This window comes from Echinops telfairi, unplaced genomic scaffold, assembly GCF_000313985.2.
Source record: "Echinops telfairi isolate 266 unplaced genomic scaffold, ASM31398v2 ScPeMD7_7469;HRSCAF=8507_0, whole genome shotgun sequence".
In the NCBI taxonomy this organism is placed as follows: domain Eukaryota; kingdom Metazoa; phylum Chordata; class Mammalia; order Afrosoricida; family Tenrecidae; genus Echinops; species Echinops telfairi.
This window is the reverse complement of record NW_022111372.1, coordinates 43,467,676-43,480,301: the sequence shown is the minus strand read 5'-3', so window position 1 is coordinate 43,480,301 and position 12,626 is coordinate 43,467,676. Positions and strand designations below refer to the sequence as shown.

General features: G+C 36.7%; 1 protein-coding gene across 1 annotated transcript; it reads left to right on the top strand.

The window, feature by feature from the left end:
• Positions 1–10,331: 10,331 nt before the first annotated feature.
• Positions 10,332–11,244, top strand: LOC105978819 (olfactory receptor 1C1). Its single transcript, XM_030888729.1, is given in 3 exon segments — positions 10,332–10,377; positions 10,380–11,156; positions 11,159–11,244. Coding segments are annotated over 3 exon segments (909 nt in total).
• Positions 11,245–12,626: the final 1,382 nt, after the last annotated feature.

Below are 12,626 nucleotides of genomic sequence, written 5' to 3'. Positions count from 1 at the left end.
TCCCCTCTGTACCGCTGTGCATCATCTGGTCTAACCAGGTCTGCAAGGCGAAACTGGGGTCCTGGTAGTTGGGGGGAGGAAGAGTTTAAGAACTAGAGGAAGATACTAGTAATTTGGAAGACAGCTACTTGGCTAAATGAGTAGAAGAGATACATATATGTACCCAAACAAAGGTGCCCCAACAGAATGCTCAAAAATAGAACATTATCATTGATATGACATGAAAACAAAATTTTGCTGAAGGTAGTTGCAGCAGCACATTGAGAAGGAATGGCTGGATGTTCAGACCAGATTTGTAAGAGGATTTGGAGCAAAGGGCATTTTTGCTGATGTCAGATGGATCTTGGCTCAAAGAAGAGAATACCAGACAAATGTTTACTTGTGTTTTTTGCGATGCTGTGTGGATCAAAACAATCTATGGATAAACCTGAGAAGAATGGGAATTCAGATGGCTTCATTATGCTCATGAGGAATTTATAAATGGATCACGGGGCAATTGTGTGAACAGAACAAGAGACTACTGCATGGCTTAAATTAGGAGAGGTGTGAGTCAGGGTTGGTTCCTCACATATATTCAATTTGTGTTCTGAACAAATCATCAGAGAAGCTAGCTTATATGAAGAAGGAATGTGGCATCAGGCTTGGAGGAAGGCTTACTTAACCACCCGTGGTATATAGAAAACACAACCTTGCTTGCTGAAAGTGGGGACTAGAGACACGTGCTGGTGAAGACAAAGGGTTTCAGTCTTCGGTGTGGATTATGACTCCATGGAAAGCAGACCAAAAGCATCCTAACTGGACCAAATGGGAACAACCTGAGAAGTGGTGAAAAAGATCAGAAATATCAGTAAGGATTGCTCTGCACTACCTAGTTTTAGTAGTTTCCTGTCAATAGAGTTAGCGTTTAAAAGGGCACTTAGCTACACATTTCTTATCCTTCTCCAATTCCTAACCATCCTCCTTCCTCTGGTGTTTTAGATTGTTAGGTATAAACTGCTGTGTCCTAGATGGCCTTGTACAAACGTTTAACACTCTATGTATTACCTATTGTGCTAGGAGGCAGAACAGAACCAGTACACATGCTGTTAAGCCAATTAATGGGATATACCACAAAACCATGTCTCTACACAAAATCGAATGAAGTTTGTGGTTCTATATTAGCAGCCTCAAAATATACGATGTTCCTACATTTTTGTCAATAGTTGTATTGTACAGCTTTTTAAAGCTGTACAATTTGAGAGCAAATGTAATTGTCTGAATTTATTGTTATACTTATAATTACTTGCTCCTGGGTTAATTTTGACTCAGGAGTTTCTATGCATGCAGTGCAAAACTGCACTTTCTAGGTTTGACATGTCTGTCACCTTTCAGAAGCAGATCATTAGGCACCTTCCCAAGTTCTTCTGGGTGAATTTGAACCATCAGATGCTGGCTAATACTCAAGTACATAACTATTTGTACCACCCAAGAATTCCAAGAATATCAAAGCTTAATAAATTTTCAGTTCAGGTAAAAGTAGACTTAAACCCCAAACCAAACCCACTCCTGTTGGGTCAACGCCAACTCATATCAACCCTGTATAGGTTTTCTGAGGCTAAGAATCTGTATGAAAGATGAGAGCCTCATTTTTCTTTCTCTGAGTGGCTGGTGGGATTGAAACACCAACCTTTTTATTAATAGCTCAATACTTACTCCACAGTGCCACCAGAGTTCCTTAAAAGAACACTTATGGAGCAATAAACTGTAACACTTCAATGGCAGACACATGTCATGTACTTTATTGAAAATCCAAATTACTGTGCTATACAAAGAGCAAAATCTAATGTAACTGTGGACTTAATGAGGGAAGTGGGGTATGGGTGACCTAATAGCATTGATGACTGTGTAACCCCACTGGAACAACAGAATTGTCTGTGAATGGATATATTGGATCATGTAAGATGCGGGGGGAAATAAATAAATAAATAAAGGTTCCTGGGGAGGAGGGTGGGAAAGGGAGGGGATAAAGGGGAACTGATAATAAGGAATTCAAGATGAAATAAAATGTTTTCAAATTGACTGTGGTACAATAATATTTGATGTGATTGAACTATGCATTGATATGGTATCTGTAAGATCTTCCAATGAAATGATAAAAAAGACAGAAAGGAAAAAACTCAAACCAGAAAAAAGTCTCAATATTGGTTCATCAATTGTAAAAAGATATGCAATATGAGTGCAACATATTAATAGTAGGAAAACAGTGTGTGGACGGAAGTGCTCTGGGAACTCTGTACTTTCTGCACAATTTTTCTGTTTACTTATAGCTTCTTTAAAAATAAATTGTATTAAAGAGTACACATAAAATGTCAACTCTAACATATCAAATCCTTTAAAAGTGCTACTTCTATCTTCACAGCTAGGAAAGCTAAACTGAGTGAATATCAACGCTGGCTTTGCTTAGGCAGATCTGAGAGCTGAGGTCGCAGAGAGAACTGCAGCCCCACATGCTGGAGAGCTGCTTACAGAGATCACCACAGACAAATGCCTGGAGCCAGGAACTGGTCAATTCTATTAAATCACATGATCTGTGGGTGAGTTCAGATGTGGCCTAGCATGAGGGTGAGAAACTCCTAGGATTTATAGGTTTATGGAGCTTCCATGGTGAGTTTTTTTAAAATCCTCTTTTTTTTCCTGAAAAAGAGTAAAAATAATATTTTTTGAAATATGCTTATAACCATACCAATGTTCAGTTCCTTAATCTCTGTTATAGGAGCTCTGGTGGCAGAGTAGTTCTATACACTGCGTTGCTAACTGCAACGTCAGTGTATTGAATCAGCACTCTCTGAAAAGGGAGAAGTCGAGGCTTCCTGCTCCTGTAAAGATTTGTAGCCCCAGAAACCCATTAAAGTACCTTCAAGGCAGATTGCACTTGAGGGCAATGACACTGCTCTGTTTGAGAATATCCTTTGGTGTCAGGATTGGCCCCATAACACAGAGGCAGAATTTGAAGAGACTCAGGGGTAGAGGTTATAATATACTTCTACGATTTGTCTTGGGCGTGTATAATTAGTTGGCCTTAGTATTTTACCCTTCTCAGAAAAATGAGAAGCACCTAGACATTGTCTCCTACTAGCAGTCTCACAGAATGATGTAGGGCACCATACCTGATCCAGAGATGATGGAGCATACTGATGCACACCTTTGTATGGTGTTTCTGAAGCTGCCTAAAGCTTCTATAGGGAGCCCTGGTGGAATAATGGATACAGGTTGGGCTGCTAATTGACCACAGCAATTGGGAACCACTATCCACCCCATGGGAGAAAGATAAGGCTTTCTACTTCTATCTTAACCTCTGCTTTCTTTAAAGAGTTTCTCTTTATCAATTGAGATGCATTACAATGGAAAAGAAAACTTTCTTTTTTTTAAGTTAAGGAGTGAGGCCAAGTAGATAAAAGAACAGATTTTTTTCTCAAGTCCTGGCATCACTCTCATCAGTTGCAATAACCGCAAGGATGTCTCAGCCAACACACATAGGCTTCTGAATTCTGTACTTCTCTCCAACCTCTTGTTCCAATTTATCAGGTAGTCAAATCATCATGGCCCCCCAAACCTCAAACCATTTTAAAGTTTGTAGTAAACTAAAACCCACACCGATTCTATGACCCTATAATTGCACCTGTGGCTATTTACTTAAGAGCAATGAAAGCATATGTGGAGATGGGGGGAAAATTACAAGAATTGTCATAACCATTTCTTCATAATAGCCACAGCATTGGAACAAATTGTATGTCCAGCAACAGGAGAATGGATAAGCAAAATAATATACTTTACAATAGAATGCAATATTTAGCATAAAAGCAGACACTGAGCAATATACATATCAATATAGTCAAATCTCCCAAATCTGTTGAGAAAAAAGCTAAACACACAATAGGATACTTTGTATGGTTTCATTCATATAAGGTTCAAAAATAAGGTTCAAATGTAATCTATGGTGATAAAAGCACTAACATTATACTGGTCAATAGAATTGGTCCACAAAGAGCCTATAGTTGGATAGAAATATTCTATGTCATGATTTGATTTGTAGTTCTAAACTCAAAAGACAAACCCACTGCCATCAAGTGGATTCTGACTCATAGTGATCCTTCATGGGATTTCAGAGGCTTTGTAAATGTTTATGGCACTGGTGAACTTGAACCCTGACTTTGTTGTTAGCAGCTTATTGTTTATATGACAGCGACATTGGAATTCTGTTGTAGAGGTGCATACGTTTGTTGGAACTCCTTGAACTTTACTTGCATGTTTTACATTTTACTGTATAATTATTTTGTATGCATTATACAATAAACATGACTGTACATTAAACAAATATCTGTAGAGGACAAGGTGAGTTCTAGCTTGTTGCCCTGAAGTGGAGAGAAACACCGTCCTGAGCACATTTCCCTGGAGAGAAATACAGCTACTGTCACCAATATTGGCAGCAAAAATCAAAGTGTATGTGTGTGGGGCCATTCATGATCCCTTCTGCTCCACCCTACCCAATAGTGTTCAATCTCTATTGGCTCATTATTGTTCCCTCCAATAAGCACTTAACTACCAGATTTAGGTTACCAGGAATTCCTTTCCCACACCCTCACTTCCTCGTAGGACATTGTGGATCATGGAGTTTAAGAGGCTACAGGTTAATGAAGGCCCAACCAGCCAGAAGGTCTCAATGAGGGTCAGAGATGGGCCTTCTCCCAGGCATTCAGTGTTCCTTTGCTGCAGCACCAGAAGCTGGCCGACCAGAGCTTATGTTTCTTCATGTTCTAAACTGTACACCTAAGAACTGCATTTTTTCTTTCTCTTTAGTAGAAAAATGTAATTTTCTTAAATATCTACTAGTGTTTATAATATCTATTATAATACTATAATATATATATATAATATATATATATAATATATAATATTATAATACTAGTTAAAATATCTATTCAGTGGTTTATATGTTTTTCTAAAAGTGTTCCCCTATGTGCCTTATTTTTGATATTTTAATTTATTGTGGTTTGGGTACAAATTCACAGAGCAAACTAGTTTTCTATTCAGTGAATTTCACATATTTTTCTGGTAACATTAATTGCAAAACCCTCAATGTAACATTATTCTTTCCACATTCTCCCCGAGTTCCCCATATTGATACCTCCTACATTTTTGCCTTCTGAGATTTTTTTTGCAGGGGGTCAAATACACTATTTATTTATAATTTATAGTGTATATTATATTATATATTACTTGGTATATCAAAATTATCATTCTTTTATAATATAATCCATATTAAATTGTTAATGATATTTTATATTGTTTTCCATGCTCAGTCTGGACTTTGATATGTATTTTGTAGTTCAAATACAAAATTGGTAAATCTAAATAATACTAATTATGATATATATCACACTTTTAAAATAAATAAGTCCCCAGATGGATAACATCTGTCAGACAATTTCAACTTAAGAGAAACTTTCATAAAACCGATGGTATTAAAAATAATAGTTCACAATAATAAACACATGGACTGCTTTGTGATGCTCATGAAAATATAGCTTCATGGTTTCTAACTACTTAAATAGCAAGAATATTGATTACTTGATTGCTGCTGCCATTATGTATTTCAACACTTTAAAATGCTCTTTTTTCCCCCAAACCATTTGACTAGGAGTGAATAGCGATATCATATCAATCCATAGTTCAATCGCATCAAGTAGTTTTGTACAAATACCACAACTGTCAGTTTCAAAACATTCTTTTCCTTCTTGAACTCCTTGACATCAGCTCTCTTTTACACCACCTCACCACTTACCACCCAGAAACCCTGATTATAGTTACTGTCCATACAGGTCCATCAAAGCTGGTTTCATATACTGAGAGGCAGAAAAACATATAATAAATTCAAGAGAGTCATCCCCAAAATGAATTACATCTGCAAAAAATCCCAACATGAACAAACGAAAAACAAAAATTTACAGAGAATGCTGAAATCCAAATGTAGTAGATTTGCCCAAAGCAATGTGTTGCTTGGTTGTAAATTCAAGTAAAATAAAATCCTTGATACCTTGAATATTCTCTCCACTTATCATATTACTACTTATCGATTCAATTGTGGAAAAAGTATTCCTTTATGTTGATATGTGATCCATACTGCAGGCCATATTCTCTGATCCTCATCAGTGTTTCAAGTCCTCTCACATTTTAGCACTTGTCATTCATACTCACAAACAATATTACCCTTAGGATCCCAGAGGCGCTCATATTTTTTGAATAAATATTTTACCTTCTGTTTGATTACTCTTCAAAATAAGCAAGGAACAGTCACAAACAAGAGTAATCATTAGAAGATGAATTGACTTCTTTGTGTCCTCCAGGGTGCTGAGCTCCAGGGAGGAAAATGTGTCCTTGCTTAAGACCAATACTTTTGTATTATTAAAACAAAACAAAACAGTGCGGGAGTAAATACTCCCACTGTGATATACCAGCGTTCTCAATAGGGAGGAACACATTTACATGTATTTCATGTTGCCCTTCTTTCACTCCCAACACCAGTGCACAAACTCGGATCCTCATGTTCTTTGGATTGAATGTGCAGGTTGGGGTGGGAACATTTTAGATTTCTAAAAGTCTCAAATAAAAGGGTATGTATTCCTACATTTAAAAAATTTTATATTAGATATTAATGTGTAATTCTCTGGATAGTAACATGTAAGTACATTTTTGTTAATGAAATTTAAATATTTAAGAGTATACTGAATAAAAATAATCCTGGTTGATAAGTAAAATTTTGGAAATAATATTTTTTTATAAATAAGAATATGCTATAGAAAAACTCTTTAGAGACTCAGATTTATTGCGTCAATGAGAAACTATCAAATTATTAATATCAAAAATTAAAAATGATTCTATTAAAAAACTATCAAATGATTACTCTAGCATTTTTCTTTCATTTATTGTTTCAATAAGAGCTATTTAGCAAAAACAGAAGCCCTGTTGGCATAGTGGTAAAGCATTGATCTGCTAACTGCAAGGTTAGCAGTTTAAAACCACCAGCCTCTCTTAGGGAGAAAGATGCTTTTTCTACTCTCATAAAAATTATAGTCTCAAAAAATCCAAAGGGTCAGTTCTACCCGGTCCTAGAATATCCATATGAGTCTGAATCAGCTCGATAGCAGTGGATTTGGTTGGAGTTTTTTAATGCACCATTTTTGTGTTACATACTAAGAATTTAAAATAATAAATTGAAAATATTGCCTTAAGATATCACCATCAATGAAAAAAACAAGAAAATAAAATAAGCTACATACACTGCTTGTTATGAAAGTGATATTACTAAATAATTTGGAGAACAAGAGTAGTATAACTGATTCTGCCTGCATCTTTGAGAGGGAGTTCCTTACTCAAAGAGAAATGGGAAAATGCGATGTTTCAGCTCAGAGCAATCCTTATCCTCACATGTATAAGGTTGGGATGCAAAGGACATTAGACCAAGTATACAGGGTACAGAAGATTATTTTCATAGGATTAGTGAAGCTCAAAATGAGATTGAAATCCAGAATGTGGTAGAACCACGTGCCTTATAGTTAGGTCTCCAGCATTTGTCAGGTATCTTGGTACAGAGACAATAAAGTGAATGTGAGCCTGATGCGGAGTAAGATTTTGGAGGGGGCGGGGTGGGCAGGGAGGATGGAAGATTAGAGGGAGAGGAGACATTTAGATGGGCTGAACTGGAAATGAAGCAAACAACTTGAAAGGTTTTTTTAAGGCTTTGTTGAAAATATATACAGAATATTAGTTTTCTAATCGGAAACTTTACACATTATTTTTGTGTGTGTGTGAATTTAGTTGCAACCTCCTCAATCTAATATCAATCTTCCCATTGTCTCCCTGGTTTCCCGTTTTTCATCACCCCTTCTTTCCTTCTTCTTCTTGCCTTCCAAACTTGGTTTGGGCATAAATGCTGTCATTTTTATACAATCCAGTCTATTGTTCTGAGAAGGATGATCTGCAAGTGTGTTATTGTTTATTTGTCCTCCTTGTCCATCATTTGATTGAAAGGTGGTCTTCAAGAGTAATTTCACTTCCAGCTTTTAAGATTATCGAAGACTCATAATGCAGGGGTTCCACAGTCTATTGCAGATCAATACGTCTTTCCTTCTCTACGATGTTGGATTTTATTCTACCTTTTCTCTTCCACTCTGTACTAGGCCTTCGCTTGTGAACTCCCTGAGAGCAGTGGTGGTAGTGGCCAGCCATCTTCTTCTGGTCTCCAACTATTAGAGGCTCTAGGAGATGTTGTTTTCAGAATGAAGTTCTTGAAAAGGTTGAACTAAAATAAAGGGAAATGACAGAATTAAAATGACATGGATACAAATCTATAGCAAGAGAGATATTACTATTAAAGTTTTTGGATGAGAGAACATAAATGATAAAAACTTAAATTGTATGTGATAAAAATGTAGAGTAAAATGAACTCATGAACCTGGAGCATGGGTCTGAAATTAAACCCACATAGTTAGAGGTCATTTAAGTTAATAAGGTCAAGGAAATTCTGAGGGTTTTGAATAAACTTTATGTGTATATGCATTGTTAGTGGGAGTGAAGAAAGGAAAAAAAATTCCAAAGCAGAATCTGTAAGGCATGAATAAAATCTCCTGGTTGTTGTGAATGACATCAGAGCTGTTGATGGATAGAAACAGGAGGGCTGAATTGTATAATATAAATGGGCAATTGTGTATATAAATGAACTGTATAACATAAATACAAATTGTATAATATTCTAGGATGTAGGGATTGTTAGGAAACTGCTATGGGAAAGGTTAGTACCACCCTCACTCTTTCATCTATGGTCTAGTAACACACACACAGAGGATTTTTATCTGTATTACTTTAAAAGCACTATATTAACAGAGAATATAAAGCACAGTTTTCCAATCTTTACTTTGAGGGCTTTCCATCTACTTAAACAATAATGTTGCAATGATGTGACTTAGAAATAATAAAGAAATGGGAAGGCATTCATTAGAAAAATTAAATTTCAGAGTACATAAGATTTTGACAATCTTATGACTAATTAAAAGAGTGGTTAATAGTTAAGTATAGTGTTGTTAGTTGTCATGGAGTTAATTTCAACTTATGTCAACCCTATGTGTGCAGAGCATCATTCTTCCAGGGAGCGCTTTGGCTTTCAGTCTCAGATTGATAAGTCTCTGGATGCATTTGAAGTGTCAACCTGTAAGTTAGGCGTTCAGAGCTTAACAAGCTGCACCTATTTGTGAAGAATTAAGTGTGTGTCTCTGCATGTGTGAATAAAATAATGAGTAAAGAATCAACACGCAAAACAATATATAAAATTCCACCCACTGAGTCGCGGTGACCTTTTTCAGAAAAACAAGAAACTCAATGAAATGTCTGCTTCATCTGTGAGACTGCTTGCCTCTGCTCTAGAGAAAGCAGCGCTTGTAAGCTGCTATGAAGACAGACCCCGAAAAGCAAATCCCCTGCCCTTGGATTCCAGAGGACTTCCTAGGATATCCAGATAGTACATTAACTGGTCATGAAATAACCAAATGATACATATTCTGTTTCAAGAGGAAGATAATTGTGAACATCTGTGGATAAAATATATTCTTACAGGAGGAAAAGTTCATTCAACTTTCACAATCAACTCTCAGGAAGGGTGTAGATTATTGACTAGAAATAAAATCATTCTAGTAAACATGTCTAGTGGGTCAGAGTAAAAACACAATTGCTAACATAGATAAATTGAATTAAGAAAATCAAACACTAATTGTACTATTCCTACAGACAACACACTGTAGTTGATAATTAAACATAATAGTTATTCAGAGACGATAGATTTTGATTTGAAGAAAGCAATCATTATATTTAACACAAAATGAAAATTGTCTGAACAACATATCTGGATGAGTTGCAATCAGTCTATGTGTACTAGAGGCCCTTCGGGACTAATTATTAAGTACTTAAGTGCTAAAAAAGGTCAGTGTACTGAATCCATTTAGCAGTCCTATAGCAGGAAAAACCTGGTGGTCTGTTCTTGTAAAGATTACCCTCTAGAAAACTCTATGGGACAGTTCTACTCATCATAATACTGTGAAATTAGAATTAATAGCATACAACAACAGACTCTCAACACAAGATGCCCTTGGGACGTGTTCAAGCAAGCAGGGACTGAGTAAAGCTTGATTATACACACACACACACACACACACACACACACACACACACACACACAGCATGGAGTATGAGATGATTTCTACAATGTAATACTTTGTTCTTCTAGAGTCATTGGAGAGGCAGAGATGGGAAATCTAACCGTCATCCATGAATTTGTCCTGCAGGGACTTTCCTCTCTGTGGAGCAGCGCCACCAGCTGTCTGCACTGTTGCTCTGTATGTACGTAGTCACCGTGTCTGGGAACATGCTCATCATCTTGGGCATTGTGTGTGACTCTTGTCTCCATTCCCCCATGTATTTCTTTCTTAGCAACTTGGCCTTTGTTGACATTTGTTTTACTTCCACTACAGTCCCCCAGATGGTAGTAAACACATTGTCAAGTTCAAAGACTATATCTTTTTCATGCTGTCTCACTCAGCTTTTTTTCTTCATTTCTTTTGTGAATATGGACAGTCTTCTTCTTTGTGTGATGGCATATGATAGGTATGTGGCAATATGCCACCCTTTGCATTATACAACCTTAATGAATCCTCGCGTTTGTGTTCAGTTGGTTGCTGGATCCTGGGTGGTTACCTTTGTTCATGCCCTCCTACACACTTCCTTAATGGCACGTCTGTCCTTTTGTGCCTCCAACATCATTCATCATTTTTTTTGTGATCTGAACCCACTGCTGCAGCTCTCTTGCTCTGATGTCTCCTTCAACATAATGCTCATTTTTACAGTGGGAGGTCTATTGGCTCTAACACCCCTAATCTGCATACTCATATCTTATGGGTTTATCTTCTCCACAATCCTGAAGATACCTTCAACTCAAGGAAAGCAGAGAGCCTTTTCCACTTGTGGCTGCCACCTGTCAGTGGTGGTGCTGTTCTACGGCACAGCCAGTGCTGTGTACTTCAGTCCTTCCTCTTCTCACACTCCTCTTAGAGATACTCTCTCCGCCGTCATGTACTCTGTGGTGACGCCAATGCTGAACCCTTTCGTCTACAGCCTACGGAACACAGACATGAAGAAAGCACTCCAGAAGACATTTTCTAAGGGCAGAGTCTTTTATCAAAAATCCTGACTTGCCTGGTTGAATTTAGTGATCAAGTTAAATATATTCATAAAGGAAATATAAACAGCCAGATATTATTAAATATTGTGCATGCTAAAATCTGGATTAATCATTTTATTAAATAAATCAGATTTTAAAAACCTATTTCTCAGATCATAAAATCATAAAAACGTTATACTATGCGTACGAATTTCAGATTGCAAATAAAGAATCATAAATATAGGAAGTCACACCTCCAAATCCATGGGTTTTATTTTACTCTATGCTTTTGTCCCAAAAAATGTCATTTAGAGGATACCAGCATTATTATTACTTTTTCATCTAAGTAAATACCTTTTAAGGTTTAACAATTAATCACCATGATTGTACCTTCAGCTCACCCAATTCCTTTTAGCACTCTGAAATCTAAGAATAAGTTTAAGTTCATGCCTGCTTGCTCTTCTCCTACCTTAAAAATTTTAGCTCTGGGAGCCTTATAAATAACTGCTTGAATTAACACGAATTAAAAACACACACACACACACACACACACACACCATACTTATGGTCTCACAGAAAACAAATGTGCTCACACCTACTACAGAACAAATCAATTTAGGATATAAAAACAACTAATATTGTGCCTTTTAAACAAGCAACAGAATTGTTAAAATCCAACATAATTTGCAAAAATGTTTCAACTCTTCTAATTTACACCAGGAGTCTCTGGATGGTGCTGTTATGGGCTCATCTACTAGCCAAAACGTTGGGTCACAATCCACCCAGAAATGGTTAGGGGGAAGAACTGGCAATCTGCTTCCCCTAAGTTGCAGCCTTGAGGACCCTGTAGGGCAGTCCTATGGAATTGCCGTGCCCTGAATTGACTGCAGCGCAAGTACTGATGGCAGTAACATGTCTCCCTAACTGGAAGTGGCTGAAAGATAATAGTTATTCACAGAGTTAAACAATTAAAAAAACCATCAACACAAAACAGCACTGAGAAAGTAATTTAAAATGTAACAGATTTAACCATTAACAATGACCATCTGCATTATGGTTACAAGTGCATTATAGTTATTCTTTCAAAAGTAAGCCTAATGCTTGATTGTGAACTTAGGAGCAAGGAAATGTTTGAAGTTGTATAAATGATAGAATCTAATCTCCTACAAGCACCTATTTGCTTCCCTCTATGACGAACCTTATAATCATGTAGGTAGATGCTTATGAAACATGTGTTTTGGGATGATCTAGTCTTTTTTCCTTCGCCTAGTTTTTTCTATTGCAGTTGACTATTCAGAGAAGAAAGGGAGATCAAATAATAAAGGTTACATCACAATTTTAATTTAGAGAGGCTATTAAATGATGGCAAGTTAATATATAAAAT